Source organism: Macaca thibetana, chromosome 5 (assembly GCF_024542745.1).
Source record: "Macaca thibetana thibetana isolate TM-01 chromosome 5, ASM2454274v1, whole genome shotgun sequence".
NCBI lineage: Eukaryota > Metazoa > Chordata > Mammalia > Primates > Cercopithecidae > Macaca > Macaca thibetana.
Window position 1 is genome coordinate 89659184 of NC_065582.1, and position 17002 is coordinate 89676185.

Genomic DNA, 17002 nt, shown 5'->3' on the forward strand with positions numbered 1-17002 from the left:
TTCAGAAGCAACTGAAATCGTAGGACCTTCCTTGCTTCTCTATTGGGTGAAAGTTTCTCAGTCTTGGTGTGAGTCTCAGTGCCTATGTAGTTAAAGCTTACTGAAATGTTCCCTTTCCAATTCTAGAGAGATATGTCCTTTCTGTTGACATGTTCATGTTGACAGACTGCATCTGATTAAGTAGCTGCCGTGTAATGCCTCCAAGTGTGTATAAAAGAAAAATCAAACTCATACTCTTGGACAGCCATGCATAGACTAGTTACATTGATCAAAGGGCAATAGAAATGATCCAGTGAGGATTTGTCTCAATTTCCCACAATTATTTAAAATCTACCTCAAATACCTGTTCCTCTACAATGCCTCCCCTGAGTCCTTCATTCTGAATAGTACCTCTGTCTCTGCTCCCAAAGCACTAACTGATCCCTGTGATAGCGCACTTCCCCGCCAGGCTGATATGTAGACTTGGCTGCCTGTGTATCTTTTCTCCATTGACTGTGAGCTTCCTTTTAGGAATAATAATTGTAGCTAGCATTGAGTAGGGTGCTCCTACCTGCTAAACTCCATCATCAGTGCTTTACATAGATTATATCATTTATTCAATAAACAGTCCTTTAAAACAGTGCTATAGTCACTAAACAGTCCTTTAAAATAGTGCTATATTCACTAAACAGTCCTTTAAAATGGTGCTATATTCACTAAACAGTGATTTAAAATAGTGGAATTATTCTTCTTCATCTTACAGGTAAACAAACTAAGGCAAAAAAGAAAGTGAAATAATAAGTGCCAGTACGCAGAGCTAGTAAGGAATAGGGTCTGCCAAGTCCCAAAATGCATGCCATCACTGCTGCCCCAAACTGCCTGTGGCACAGATAGAGGTCATGTCTTATTCATCCCTGCCATCCACTGGACCCAGCTTAGTGCCTGACACACAGAGGGGCTCAGTCAATGCTGATTGGTTTGAGGTGCAGCAAAAGTGCCTAGCAGGGTGAGCACCTTTGCTGTGATTGAGTATCTGATTCTCTATGAAGAGAAGGGGAGTCCTGAGTCAAACACATTCTTCTGGCTCCTGACTCTCACCTTTATTTGCCCTGCTTCTTTGCTCCTCCTTCTTCCTAACTGCACCATTCGGATTCAAAGCTGGAGCTTAGTGCAGACAAAGGGAAAACAGAACTTTGAACGACCACTGTGGGATTATGAGAGGAGAAACAAGAAATTTGACAGCTGAGGAATAAAGTGAGGAGAAGAGAAAGTGATTAAGCTTTATCACTTTAACTTAAAATTTAACCTAATGAAAACAAAATCTTATCTGAAATTGGAAAAATCAATGTATTGATTGTTGGTTCATTGCCCTCTTCTTTATGATTTGACAGTCTGAGAATAATCTGATGGGTGTGGCTTAAAGATGTGGATCATGTGTGGAACTGGAATTGGGTGTTATTCAAGCAAAAAAAAAAAATAAATACCTGTACAATACACCTGCTTTATGCACTTGAGCAGGGAAGAAATCCACAGGGACTCACCTGTCTCCTGGTCTGCAGAGAAGACAGAATCAACATGAGCACAGCAGGAAAAGTAAGCAAAAACTATATTACTGTTGGAACTATATGCTCATCAATATAACAAAGAAAGGAATACAGTATTTGATTAACAATTTAAAATTCATACCTAAATTAGAAATGATACACTGAAATATGATATGCAATATATGCTACAATATGGAATGTATACTGAACTACAGTGAAAATAAGCTATTCCTAAATACCTTCAAAAAGAATGTATAGAATCTGTATCTATTGTTTATTTCCTACATTAAAGACATTTGCAATAAAGTCATAGATTATTCCAAGCTAATCATGATTAATTTGTAAAGCCAAAGTTAGAAATGTCTTTCATCAAGAAGTTTTCTTTATATTAAGGTACCATAATTTCAATGTATTATTATTTGTATTTATATTTTTTTGTGAACACGAGAAAGTCTGATGAAAGTTTTATGAGAGGATTTGATTTAGAAGACTTTGAAGTACCCTTTTAACCTTAACATAAAAAACTTTACAAAATGCTCATTGGTCTCACAGCATTAGAATCATGAAGGTTAAGCAAGACAACATCAACATTCAAATTCTGATTTAAAAGGGTCTAGCAGGACACAATTCTGGCAATTTCCAGAGTAATCCTATGGAACAGTATCTTCCCCATATAAAAATCAATATGGTCTTACAGAAAATTAATAATACAATTTGAATCACTTATCAGCACTAGGAACACAGATATTTGGTTTTGCCTTCCATAAATCTCTTAATTGTCCAATGTGTTTACAGGTGCACAAAAATGCATGTGGTAATACAATATAATCAATTGATATTTTAACTGTCTAATTACAAAAATTTGTGCAACAATTTCCAGTCCTTTTTTGTGTTAGCAGTGTATTGCACAGTAAAATATCTCACTATGATAACTCAATTTAAAGGCTCTGAGGCTTCTCTATACACTCTGTGACAAAACAGGCTCATATCAATAAGACTGGTTGGAAATCACATGAGTATCCCATTGGTACTGTTCTTATTCCACCTCACTTTCATTCATTACTGATTAATATATACATTCCACGTAGAAAATAATTAACAAAAAAATTAAATTTACCAAACTCAACTTAAAAAGAAATAATGAGTTCCTAGAGCAAAAGTATAAACCAATCATATTAATGGAAATAATAACTGATGAAATAGACAATTATTCCTCCCCTCTTGGGCACAACATCAATAACTCAGTTTGTTGTCAGCATTTCATTTATGTTTATCCATCCTGCATTATATTTTCCTCAAATGCTAAATGGTGACAATATTAACATCTATTTTGTAAAGTAGTTGTGTTGTGATAATTCAATAAATTAATACTATAAAGAACTTAAAATAGCATTTGGTATATAGAAATAAGTCAGTAAATATTAGCCACTATTATTATTGTTGCTATTTAACTTTTTGCTAACTTTTTACTGCCACCAAGTAGTGAAAACATAAGGTTAGATTCATCTTTATTCTCTGGAAAGCCAGCTTTGAGACTTTAGAGAAATTATTTAATCACTGAGTCAATGGATCCTCAATTATTTCAGCTGTAAAATAAAGCCAGTAATTCAATAGCACTGTCCTGGTAGCATCCTTATGAGATTTAAAAATAATGCATGTTGTTTACAGCAACACAATTTGCAATTACAAAAATACAGAACCAACCTAAATGCCCATCAACAAAAGAGTAGATAAAGAAAATATGGTGTGTGTATACCATGGAATACTACTCAGCCATTAAATAGAATATAATAAAATAATGGCCTTTGCAGCAACTTGGATGGAGCTGAAGACCATTATTCTAAGTAATTCAGAAATGGAAAACCAGACATCATATGTTCTCATGTATAAGAGGGAGTTAAGCTATGAGGATACAAAGGCATAAAAATGATATCATGAACTTTGGGAACTCGAGGGGGAAGATTGAAAGGGGAGGTGAAAGACAAAAGACTAAATATTGGGTTCAGTGTACACTGCTTGAGTGAAGGGTGCACCGAAATCTGAGAAATCACCACTAAAGAGCTTACCCAGGTAACCAGAAAATACCTGCACCCCCAAAACTATTGAAATTAAAGATAAATTTTATAAATAAATATAATGCATATAACTCACCCAGCACAGGCCACAATGTGCCTGTCGCATCATAGGCACCTGATAATCAGGAACTCCTACTATTAGTACCTTACTTCCAAGTATTCTGACATTTATTTTGCATTGATCATGTTGAACATTCTGCAAAGTTGAATAATTTGACAAATCATGACAATGAATTGTCAGAAGAATACATTTCAATTGAATTTTTATCATAATTGCAATTTTGTTGATTCTGGAAAGAGTTCTGTGAATTGTACATGCTTAACCACAATGACAGCAGATATTACAGTACACTACCAAGCACTGGAAATTATGTGTTCATCTTTTATTTTTAAGAACATCTATGGATAAGATCTGCTAGCTAGAAATTCAAACACACAGTGTCTCCAATTTTGAAATATGTATGTGTAGGTCTGAGTGTATACACACACACACACAAAACCAACTCCAACCTTTGTAATTTGGGGCTCAAGTCAAAGCTGGAAGGAGTCTCTACACATAGATCAGATAACAGTACAGGCTCTCAAAGCTAAGTTGCAAATGGGTGTTGGAAGAAGTAACACACAGAAGTGGTGGAGAAAGAAAATTAAAAGAGGAGAATAGGAAAAGAGAGAGAGAAAGAGATGCCATCCCAGGCAGGAAGATAAATGTATCCTTATAAAGTCAGATCCTTTTGGCCTAAGCAGAAAATTGAGCAAGAAAGCAGTGTATTTTTTTTTTTTTTTTTTTTTTTTTTTGAGACGGAGTCTCGCTTTGTCGCCCAGGCTGGAGTGCAGTGGCCGGATCTCAGCTCACTGCAAGCTCCGCCTCCCGGGTTCACGCCATTCTCCTGCCTCAGCCTCCCGAGTAGCTGGGACTACAGGCGCCCACCACCTCGCCCGGCTAGTTTTTTGTATTTTTTTTAGTAGAGACGGGGTTTCACCATATTAGCCAGGATGGTCTCGATCTCCTGACCTCGTGATCCGCCCGTCTCGGCCTCCCAAAGTGCTGGGATTACAGGCTTGAGCCACCGCGCCCGGCCGCGAAAGCAGTGTATTTTATTTGAACAGACACTGACTCTGTTAGCAAAATGAAGGTGACTTAGAATTTCATGTACCAGCCAATAATTGTGGGTGAAGAGATGTTTTCAGCACAGCATTAGGAAATGTCAGGATTAAACAACTTTGGAGAAAACAACAACAACAACATAAGGCTGGCCTTAATGAATATATTCCATTTTATCTCAGTGTGTTATTATAGTTAACTGTTTATCTTTCTTTATGTTATTCCTTTTTTAAAATATGTTTTTTTCTCTTTATAAATCAGAGGTGATCATTTCTATGGAGCACTTGTTAGGTACCAGACATGGGACTAGATGTTGCATGTACAAAGATTAAATGACACAATGTCTGACTGCAAGTGTGCGAACACACTGGTACCAACTCTCTGTTTGCTTTTCTAGGTAATCAAATGCAAAGCAGCTGTGCTATGGGAGTTAAAGAAACCCTTTTCCATTGAGGAGGTGGAGGTTGCCCCTCCCAAGGCCCATGAAGTTCGTATTAAGGTGAAATACATTTTTCCATTTGTATTTAAGTTTTAAAAATGCAGAAAAGTTAAAAAACGGAAACAAACAAAAATCCTGAGTCATTTTTATATAATCATCCAGAAAATACTTGTTTTCAAAGAAAGTTATAAATATAAATTATTAAATTTTTTAAAAGTGCATACAGTGTAATTCCAGTAAAATACAAAAGAATTTATGTGTTTGTACAGAAAAAAAATTCAAAGGGATATATATCAAGACTTCAGAATCAATTAGCATTAGATATTTTTATGTATTAATTTGCAATTTCTACTACTTTTTTTTTAAAGCATGCATTCTTGTATATTATTTAAGACTTCACTATTTCAAGATCAGTTACTTCACAGATTATTCTAAATTGTTTAATTCAAGAATGGAAGGTAGAGGAGGGTTTCAGCCTGGTTAACCTAGAGGATAAACTGAATCTTTCATATTTGGGAATAGTAGGGATTATTAGCAAAACCCTTGAAAACATTTTGGAAGCACAATTTCAGGAAACTGGGATTTTTAAATTCACCTGAGACTCATAATCTTTTGGGAATCTAAGCATCTTCTCTTCACTCTGTAGATGGCGGCTGTAGGAATCTGTAGCACTGATGACCACGTGGTTAGTGGTAACATGGTGACCCCACTTCCTGTGATTTTAGGCCATGAGGCAGCCGGCATCGTGGAGAGTGTTGGAGAAGGGGTGACTACAGTCGAACCAGGTACAGGATTCACACTCAGGAAACATGCTCGTTCACGATCCTAAGATTTTCCCGCCTGGATGAGGAAACCGGCAATGAGGGACCAAAGCGCTTGCAGAAGGTCACCGCGCAGCCAGGACTTCAGGGGTTTCCTCTTTCCCTCTCTGCCTGCCTGACTCAAGCATGTATGTCTTCAGGCAGGCATGTATTCTACCCTTCAACCATTGTGTACTGAGCATCTGCTAGATGCCAGGCACCAGGTTGGAGCCTGGAGATATGTGAGGATCAAAAGGGACACAGTGCCTACCAGTGTGGCATTCATAATCTAATAACTTCATGTTAATGTTGCTGAACACGGTCTTCTTCTATCAGAGCCCAGACAACTAGAAATGGGAGGAGGGAAAAAAACATAAGTATGGAAACTGTTCTGTGCTGAGTTCACAAGGTGGAGGCTACACGGCTACAACTGAATAAACATGACCTTTTCTTAGGTGACCTATGCAGCCACGTCACCAATTTCCTCTTCCAACACGGTCTCTCTTCCTGAACATGGAATCAATGAAACTGACTAGGTGAAAGGAAATGAAAGAAACATAGAAGGAGCCATCCACCATCAACAATGTCTGCCTTATTACCTTCAGCCATGCTTCAATGTGACTGGTTACAGATTACTAATTATAAAGGGAGAATAACTAGGACATTTCCATACCATCATTTTCACATAAATTTTACCTACAAAATGTTATGGGGCAACCATTTTTCTTGGACTTGTGGAATAGGTAGCATAGGTAATTAAAAATAAAAATTATGTTTAATTCTAAAAAATCACTTTCATTTTATTTCATTTTATTTTATTTTATTTTATTTTTATTTTTATTTATTTATTTATTTATTTATTTTTTGAGATGGAGTCTCACTCTGTCGCCCAGGCTGGAGTACAGTGGCGCAATCTCAGCTCACTGTAACTTCCACCTCCCGGGTTCACGCCATTCTCCTGCCTCAGCCTACCGAGTAGCTGGGACCACAGGCGCCCACCACCATGACCAGCTAATTTTTTGTATTTTTAGTAGAGACGGGGTTTCACCATATTAGTCAGGATGTTCTCAATCTCCTGACCTCATGATCTGCCCACCTCGGCCTCCCAAAATGCTGGGATTACGGTCTAGAAAATCACTTTAGGCACTAGATTGGACCTGCCACTTCACCAAATACTTATTTGAACTGTGAACAGAAAAATAAAATGAACTGTCCAATTTGGGTTTCAGCTCCTACTAATTTCTTTAGTAGTAATAAATTAATAACTACTAAATAATAACTAATAACTGCTAAACTACTACTAATAACTACTAAATAATACTAATAATCACTAACTAGTTAGTAATAAGTTAATAACAAAATGACACCCTTACTTTTTACCTGTGCTCACTCCACTGTAACAGGAAAAGTAGATTCACAAATTACCAACTAAAAACATTTCAAAGTCAGTTCTTATCCTAAAAGTCCCTAACTTATTGTGGAGGGTTGAAATTTCCAGAGGAATTTCTGGAATTGTTCTTTGTCCCATTTTTGATAGTTTTCCTCAAAAAAGGACTAAGATCATTTTAAAAGCATTCATTTCATAATAAAGATAAACCTAGTCACTTTGAAAAGAAAAGAAGTAGTTCAAAATTCTCATTTTTATTGTAAATCAAACTATAACAAAAAACAGGTCTTATCAACATCTAGTGGCACTATTATACCCTACTTTCAACTAAAATTTATATTTCTGCTTACATTAAGATTTAAATAGTTAAGGATTAAATTAAATGTTTGTAAAGCCTCCAGGAGAAATTGATACACTACATAAAAGTAACTATTAATACAGTGGAAGCAATTTTTCTAATCCATGTTGTTTCCCATATTTGCATTTCGTCTGTAAGAATCTTCAGGCACTTATAAACCCAAACTGGAAACAAGGCTGTGGCAGGAAACGACAAATGACATAGTTGTGATTGGACTGTATTTCTTGGAGACTTTTAAAGACACTGCTTCTAATGTTTCAAAGACATGTGAGCTTCCAGTTTATGCTCTATTAATACTGGATATAAATTGTAAAAGAATTTGTTTTATCTCTCTCCAGGTGATAAAGTCATCCCACTCGTTGTTCCTCAGTGTGGAAAATGCAGAATTTGTAAAACCCCGGAAAGGAACTACTGCTTGAAAAACGAGTAGGTTTCTGATGCTCTCCCTGCACAGACATTGAGTTTGCACATTAGTTATGCTCCTGTCTCATGCCTTTGTGTGTCTGTGTATTGCACTGCCCAGTGCGAGCAATCCTCGGGGGACCCTGCAGGATGGCACCAGCAGATTCACCTGCAGGGGGAAGCCCATCCACCACTTCCTCGGTGTCAGCAGCTTCTCTCAGTACACGGTGGTGGATGAGAATGCAGTAGCCAAAATTGACACAGCCTCACCCATGGAGAAAGTCTGTCTCATTGGCTGTGGATTTTCAACTGGTTATGGGTCTGCAATCAAAGTTGCCAAGGTAAGAATGACAACGGGTGATAAAAACAGTTACACGCAGACTGTCAGGAACCCAAAGGGAAGCAATTTCTCACAAGAATCAAAGATTATTTTTGTAGATTTTGAATGTTGGCTAAGAATAGAAACACAATCCAGAAAGAATTGAGAGCACATGCTAGAAATTTCATGTGTTTATCAGATTAAAAAGTTGTTGAGAGTTAAGAAAATGTAAAGATTTCATTTTCAATAATTACTCTTCTGTATTTGCTCTTTATGAGATCATGAAATATTAGGCCTCAGAACTCATTTAGTAATTCATTCAACAATTGGAAAGCACCTACACATGCCTCAGGCACCATAGGTTCTGCTAAGTTCTGAGATAGCAAAAATAAATAAAATGAAGCGTTTGCTTCATCTTTCTCAAATCTCCTGCTGAATCTTAGATCACGATACATAATTATTAGTACTTTTAAATCACAGTCACAAGCCTTGTATTTTTGTAAGTAAGATAGAAACTGGTGTTGTCCCCCATAGTATTGAATACTACTTGGAGAATGAATTATTGAATGAATGGACACCCTTAAGGGAATATAAGAGTGAGATTATTTGGAACAGGAAGAGGATGTTACCCAAAATGAAGGCAGACCCTGGGAGACTAGGTTTAATAAATAGCCCCTAGCCAACTAAGAAAAATTAGATGGCATCTTTTCCAAATTTCTATGACTTTAGCTCTTAGTCCCTTGTTCAATTGCCTCATCTATTATAACGGGTGATCTAAGTGAGCCTACCCAAGAACAGAAGCTGAGGATACTCATAACAATAGATTTTATTATTAAAATATAGACTAATATTTCATTGCTGTGTTATTCACTAGTGTATTTTTTAAAGCAGGAATATACTACTCACAACTACTGAACATAAATGAACCAAGGAGTTAATTACTGATGGTTTAAGTGGAATATTTTTCAGCCTCTTGGAGTAACCTTTTCCATTTACTTTATTTTTCAAATATTGCCTTTGTGTATGTATGAGATACTGAAGCTGGCTATCAAGGGATTTCAGCAATCGAGAGTCCCTTCAAGACTATAATCACTGCCATCTGGATCTCAAAGATCATCCAGTCCCCTGGTTCCCAGCCTGACTTTCCCATTGGAGTCACCTGGGGAGTGAGTTCCACCTGCAGAGATTCTCATTTAATTGACATGGGCTGTGACCTGGACTGTGGGATATTTTTAAACCTGCCCAGATGAATCTAATATGCATCAGTTTGAGAACCGCTCAACAATTTCAACTCCCTGAATTTAAAAATAAAGCAATTGAAACCAAAAGAGTTTTTGTTAACAGATTGAACAGAAGAGTTTGAGCAGCTCTTGATAAACACTAGCCATGGCACCTTATAAACCTTAGGCACTTTCAAACAACCGTTGCTTAATCTATTCTTGCATTTTCTGAAAATACAGGTAACCCCAGGCTCTACCTGTGCTGTGTTTGGCCTAGGAGGGGTCGGCCTATCTGCTGTTATGGGCTGTAAAGCAGCTGGAGCAGCCAGAATCATTGTGGTGGACATCAACAAGGACAAATTTGCAAAGGCCAAAGAGTTGGGTGCCACTGAATGCATCAACCCTCAAGACTACAAGAAACCCATCCAGGAGGTGCTAAAGGAAATGACTGATGGAGGTGTGGATTTTTCGTTTGAAGTCATCGGTCGGCTTGATACCATGGTATGTACCATGATATGCCCTGAGATTTCTGCCTCTGCAACCTAGAGGATGCATTTAGGCTGCAGAATATATGTTTTATGTATAAAGGATATTTTTAATGATGAATGGAAATTTCCCATCATCTGTTTGTTACCTGGCTTGTTTAATTTATTGTTATGAGAAATCTTTTATTCTATCAACTATGCAACCTGTCTCAAGTCGTATTTCCCCTAGAGGAAAAGCAAAGGGCTTGTTTTTCTTAACTGAGCGATTACAGATAACTTTGTTAATTTTTAATTAAAAATTATAAGTTCAAGTAAACATAAATAATACAAATTCTGTTCTCAAATTGGAATGTTTTATTTTTCTTCCACATTCTTAACAAAAATGATTTAATAATTTTGCATGTGTTCTTAATAAATTCCAATTTTTTTTTACATATTAGTATTTGGCCAAAAGAAATGAGCAATTTTAGGCCAACTATTGTTTTATTAACAAAAATATGCCCTAAGGAAAGTGACTGCTCAAATGCATCACTATATTTTATCACAGAAACTGGACAGTACCTGGTACAAAACTAGTACCCAATACTAGAAGGACTGAATACTTTCAAAAGTCAACAGATGTTTACCACCCCCCAAATTTCAAAGCTACATACTCATGGCATTGTTTATAGATTATATGAGACAATGCATGTAATGTACTTAGCACAGTGCCACGTGTCATATGGTAAGCTCCCAATAAATGTCGGCTGTCCTTTTCTCTTTTTCTTTGAGACAGGGTCTCACTCTGTCACTTAGGCTGAAGTGTGGTGGCATAATTATAACTCACTACAGCCTCAACCTCCTGAGCTCAAGTAATTCTCCTACCTTACCCTCCAAAAATGCTGAGAATATAGGAACAAGCTACCATGCCCAGCCTCAGTTGGCATTATTGATATGAAACACTATTTCCAATCTTGCAGTACTTACACCATCTTTGGCTTATTGCATGGTATTACTTTCAAACAGTTACAAATATCAAAGGCAACGGAAAACACATCTCTAGCTATATTTCACCTACCCAGAGTTCTCTAGAATCCTACTGAAAAAGTCTCCAGAGTCCAACACATTTCCATTGCTGAGATTTTCTAGAGGGTCCAGCAGTTGTGGGTAATGCGGAGCAGCACCCTGAGATCAATGTTCTCAGCAGCCTTGACCTCGAACAAATGCCACAGATGAATGAAGTGTCAAGAGATTACAACTTTTTCCAGGGCTATAGCTTTTCTCCTAATGTTCTTTTTCTATACCTTCCTCCATTTTCTCATGTGGAACTGGAGTGTACCTTATCTCAAGATACCAAATATCTCACAGCCACATGTTCTGAGGATGTCTGGTCTTCCAAAGGCCAGAATCCAAAATCAAAGAACTAATCATTATATATCTTGGGGCAATCCTAAACCATTTTCTAACTACAGAACATGTTCAGAAAGCTGATTGGAAAATACTTTCCGAACTGTCCTTTGAGGTTCCCTAATAATCCAGTGTATTTTAATGTAAAACCTATATATATTTGGGGAGATAAAAACAATGTTTAAAACATGTCCATTTTGAGAAATGGACAGTAGAATTGGAGTATGTTAAAAAAAAAAAAAAGGAGACCATCAAGTGGACAAGAGACAAATTTTGGTGATATAATCATTTATTTTGTTTCCCATTAAAATATGTGGTTGAAAGTAATGGGTTCAAAATACCTATATAATAAATCAATGAAAAGTGAATTAACCAACTCACAGATTGCCTAAGAATTATGTGATGATGAAATTCTATGCTTATATAAGGAACTGGACTTAATATATATTTGTGATGATGTCTATCTCTTTATTCCTTTATTAGGAAGAATTAAGTGCACTCCAATTTATTCATCCATTCTTTCATTAAAAAAACATTTTCTGGGCATTTCCTAAATCCACAGCACTATCCTATGCAAAAAAGGGGAATGAAGGAGCAAAAGACATGATCTCTTCCCTCTACACACTCAAAATCCAGCTAAGTCTATTACATGATATTGTGCATTATGAGTAGGAACTATGTGACTCCACGTTAAGGATGCTAAATGTTCACTTTATTCCAGATGGCTTCCCTGTTATGTTGTCATGAGGCATGTGGCACAAGTGTCATTTTAGGGGTACCTCCTGATTCCCAGAACCTCTCAATAAACCCTATGCTGCTACTGACTGGACGCACCTGGAAGGGAGCTATTTTTGGTGGTATGTGGTTAGGCTCGGAGCCAAATTCTCATTAACCTCAGCATATCTCCCCTTTTACAAGTGATAAGGAAAGGTTTTGAAGAGCAGATCAAAAATAAATTAAAATTCATTTTCTATCTATAGTCTCCAAATCAACTAGATATGGAACTAATGCAAGCAGAAGGTCCCAAAATAGACATTTCTGATGTCACCATTAACAAAGACCATTCATCTCCATCTGTTTTTGTACTTGGGACTGTGTAAGGCATGGGAATTTCTAGTAAGACACAGAAATCTACAACGATATTTCATATCTACACCCAAATTTAGACAACTGTTAAATATGTTCCTTTGGCCATAACATCAGTACCATGATTTCTCTGTGGGAGAGAGAATAACCAGGGACCCTTGTTTATCTGTGATTTTTTTTTAAGTCTGAGCTCTATAAAAGCTTACTGAAGTACTCTATCTCTTATTAACCTCAGTCATTGCAGTCTGGAAGCAGCACCTTTTCTAAACTTTCATTTATTTGGAAAATTTTCTCTTCAATTCTCCTACTTAACCTTGTTGAATCTAACTATGATACCGTCTTCTTTTCAGGCTATAAGAGTAAAGAATGTGTCCCAAAACTTGTGGCTGATTTTATGGCTAAGAAGTTTTCATTGGATGCATTAATAACCCATGTTTTACCTTTTGAAAAAATAAATGAAGGATTTGACCTACTTCACTCTGGGAAAAGGTAGATTTTAAGTTAGTTTTCTGTTTTGCTTTTTATCTACCATAGGGGATTGTCTAGCAGAAAATGAAAAGGTGGAAGGATGAGAAAAATTAGAGTGCCTTCATTTTTCCATTACCTGTTCAGTCTTTACATGGAGAGCATGTAAGAAAAGTTTAAAACTTCTGTGAGATGCTAAAAACAGCTGCTTTGCATTTCCTATTCTGCTGAAGCCAAATAATGTTGATTACTGCAAATCTGAATGATCAGAGCCACTAAGCCTTTTTTAAAAGAGAATAATCACCTTTGCTAAAAAAAAAAAAAAATTCTATTTAAACAACCATAATTATAACATGGTGTCATTGAAGCCTCTACCTGCCACCTATATAAAGCTGACATTAGGTGGCTGTATATTTAAATAATTTTCAGGACATCCTCAACATTTTCATTATTGGAGTATGTGAAACTACATTTGGTTTGTTTTCTAAGCAGATCTTACTAGTTTTTTCTTTTTCCTTTTTTTACTTTTATGGTTTACAAAAATTTTTTTTCAGTAAAATTTATTGTAAAAGAGAAGTATACTAAACACTATTGTAAATGTTTGGCTTACTTTTTGTCTGAAGCTTAGAAAACTAAGCCAATTCTATTTCCTGTCTCTAACACTTAACTCTTACAACCAGCTAATAAAATGAATTTTGTCACCTGCATTTACATGAGGCACAACTGGAAACAGGCAGTTATACCTAATCTCTGCCTTCTAGCTCCAGAGTCTGAGATTTTTCTGCTATCCCATTCTTATTTTCACAAGATTTTCAACTTTAAATAGTGTTTCTTTGGCACTCACAAAATTATTATAGTAGACACTTTAACCAACAACATTGTTGAGGAGGAAAAGAAACTAGCACCCACAGAGCGCCAGCTGTTCTACTAAGTGTCTTACCTGCACTATCTTATGTGATTCCCAGGCAATGCTCAGTGTCAGTCTCAATCTCACTATGTTAGAGAAGAGAAAACTGAGACTCGGAGAAGGCATGACTTGGTCATAAATCATCAGATGATAGGAAGGAGAGCCAGAATTCAAAGGTAGATCTTGTTGTTAGCAAATCTATTCACTTCTATTAAACCATACTGCCCCTCAAGAGTGCATGGATATATGGACAACAGTAGCCATCAAAGGTTAGTTATCTTTGATATCATCATTATTATCATTGACATCATCATCATGTTCATCATCATCATCATCATAGGATTGAAAAGATGATGGCAAATATAGAGATGAACAAAACCAGAGGACAGTGTTGAGCAACATTAGAAGTCATGAAGCATGCCTAAATTCACTTTATGAGAATGTCATATAGTAATACGCATATGTAAATATAATTAATCCTATCAATAAAATAAGATTAAAAATTGTAACATTCAATATTGGTAAGACTAAGGTGGCTAGGCACTTTCATGTACTTTCAGTAGTAATTGATACATCCTTTTGGGAAAGCAATTTGGTAATATGTGTCAGAAACCCTTAAAAAAAACTGGATCTTTTGTTCCAGCAATTCCATTTCTAGAAATCTATTCTACAGAAATAATCAACTATTCAAACATACATATGTGTTTCAGCATGTTTACTTGTTTCTGTAATATCAAACATTAGAAACATTCTAAATTTCAACATGAGGAAAATGGTTTAATAAATTCCAATCAGCTATTAGAAATGAATGAAGCCATCAAAAAGAAATGACATCATTGGGAGATTCTCATGATATAATTTAGGCTAATATAATAAAGAATATAAATTTTATATACAATATCTCAAATTTTCAACAAGAGCAGTAAAACTTGTACATATGTCTAGTAAAAAGTTGATAGAAATTCAAGAAAACATTGAGGATGACTATTTCTAGGTTAGGGCATTATGGATTACTTTTACTTTCTTCTTTCTGCCGTCTTGTATTCTCTGAATTATGTGCATATATTTTTCTTATATATGCATATGCATATACTCATATATTTTAAAAATTATTAAAAAGTCACAAAGACCATCATTTTCTAAAAATATTCATGAGAAGTTGGTTTGTAGAAAGGGCACTAATTCTAATGTAAATGTTACGTTTCTAATATTCACAAGAATGAAGTATCTTGGAATTAATACAAATCGACTTTATTCTCTACTTCTAAGAATCCTTAAACATCTCTGTATCAAAGGTCTTTTAAACTTCCGGCATGGTCTTAAATTTGTTAAATTATCAGTTCTTTCAGGCAAGTTATTTATCATCTTATAACGTGTGCAAATTTGTATTTGAGTTTTAATTCCAAAACTCTATACTAGGTGTGCGACCAGACAAAGTTACAAATCTTTCCAAGTCTCGGTGTTTATAATCTCTAAAATCAAAATAATATGAAAACCTACCTCCTAGTGTTGATGTTTAGGTTGAAGTTTAAGTGAGAAAATGCTTGAAGAATGCGACAAATAGCAAAAACTTATCACAAGTTATTATCCATTGTTGTATTTTATATTCCTTATTATACCAGGAACATGGGCACACAAGAATGATTTTTTGAAGATGCTAATGTGGTATTGAAGTCTAAACGACAGGCACACTCAGAATGTTGTGAGTGAGCTTAAAGTTGAGGAAAACACAAGAGAAAACCAAAAAAGATGAACTTTCCTTTGACTTGACTTGACCCAAATGCATGGGGGTGGGATTAGAGTGACTGAGAACAGACAGATTTTCACTTAGGCATTTCAAATGCTCCTTGGACTCTCACATGGAAGCACGTGGGTTGTCTAAATGTTAATACAGTGTCTCTTCTTTCCTACTGCAGTATCCGTACCATCCTAATGTTTTGAGACAATACAGATGTTTTCCATTGTGGCAGTCTTCAGCCTCCTATACTCTACCTGATCTGCAGCAACAGCTGGGAAATATCATTAATTCTGCTCTTCAGAGATGTTAAAAATAAATTACATGTGGGGAGCTTTCCAAAGAAATTGAAATTGATGTAAAATTATTTTTCAAGCAAATGTCTAAAATCCAAATGAGAACTAAATAAAGTGTTGAACATCAGCTGGGGAATTGAAGCCAATAAACCTTCCTTCTTAACCATTCTACTTGTGTTATCTTTGCCATTGAGAAAAGCTATCTCCTATGACTTCTTGCGTTTTTGGTATCTTCATAATCTTTAGTCATTGAATCCAGTGGAGGGGAACCTTCACTTGCCCTGAACACACATGTGCTGAGCCACTGTGCTTGAAGTCTCCTACCTCTTATCTCAATTTTGTGACTAATGCACAAGCTTCAGTAGCCAATTTGATCAAGTGGAAGAAAGGGTATCAGTGATTGAAGATCAAATGAATGAAATGAAGCAAGAAGAGAAGTTTAGAGAAAAAAAGAGTAAAAAAAACAAGCAAAGCCTCCAAGAAATATGGGACTATGGGAAAAAACTAAATCTACATCTGATTGGTGTGCCTGAAAGTGACGGGGAGAATGGAACCAAGTTGGAAAACACTCTGCAGGATACTATCCAGGAGAACTTCCCCAACCTAGCAAGGCAGGCCAACATTCAAATTCAGGAAATACAGAGAATGCCACAAAGATACTCCTCGAGTAGAGCAACTCCAAGACACAAAATTATAATATTCACCAAAGTTGAAATGAAGGAAAAAATGTTAAGGGCAGCCAGAGAGAAATGTCTGGTTACCCACAAAGGAAAGCCCATCAGACTAACAGCAGATCTCTCATCAGAAACCTTAAAAGCCAGAAGAGAGTGGGGACAATATTCAACATCTAAAAGAAAATAATTTTCAACCCAGAATTTCATATCAAGCCAAAGTAAGCTTCATAAGTAAAGGACAAATAAAATCCTTTACAGACAAACAAATGCTGAGAGATTTTCTCACCACCAGGCCTGCCTTACAAGAGCTCCTGAAGGAAGCACTAAACATGGAAATGAAAAA

General features: G+C 36.1%; 1 protein-coding gene across 1 annotated transcript; it reads left to right on the forward strand.

Moving 5' to 3' along the window:
• The first annotated feature begins 1446 nt into the window (after positions 1–1446).
• Positions 1447–16151, forward strand: LOC126954776 (alcohol dehydrogenase 1A-like). Its single transcript, XM_050790654.1, has 9 exons — positions 1447–1572; positions 5098–5199; positions 5786–5924; positions 8023–8110; positions 8208–8427; positions 9866–10126; positions 12218–12353; positions 12933–13071; positions 15871–16151. Exons 1-9 carry the CDS (start codon positions 1555–1557, stop codon positions 15893–15895), a joined length of 1128 nt encoding a protein of 375 aa, XP_050646611.1. The 5' UTR covers positions 1447–1554; the 3' UTR covers positions 15896–16151.
• Positions 16152–17002: the final 851 nt, after the last annotated feature.

Coding starts and splice junctions, on each gene's coding strand:
- LOC126954776 (XM_050790654.1), top strand. Junction 5,200..5,785: donor CCCATGAAGTTCGTATTAAG/GTGAAATACATT, acceptor TTCACTCTGTAG/ATGGCGGCTGTAGGAATCTG. Junction 12,354..12,932: donor GAAGGGAGCTATTTTTGGTG/GTATGTGGTTAG, acceptor TCTTCTTTTCAG/GCTATAAGAGTAAAGAATGT.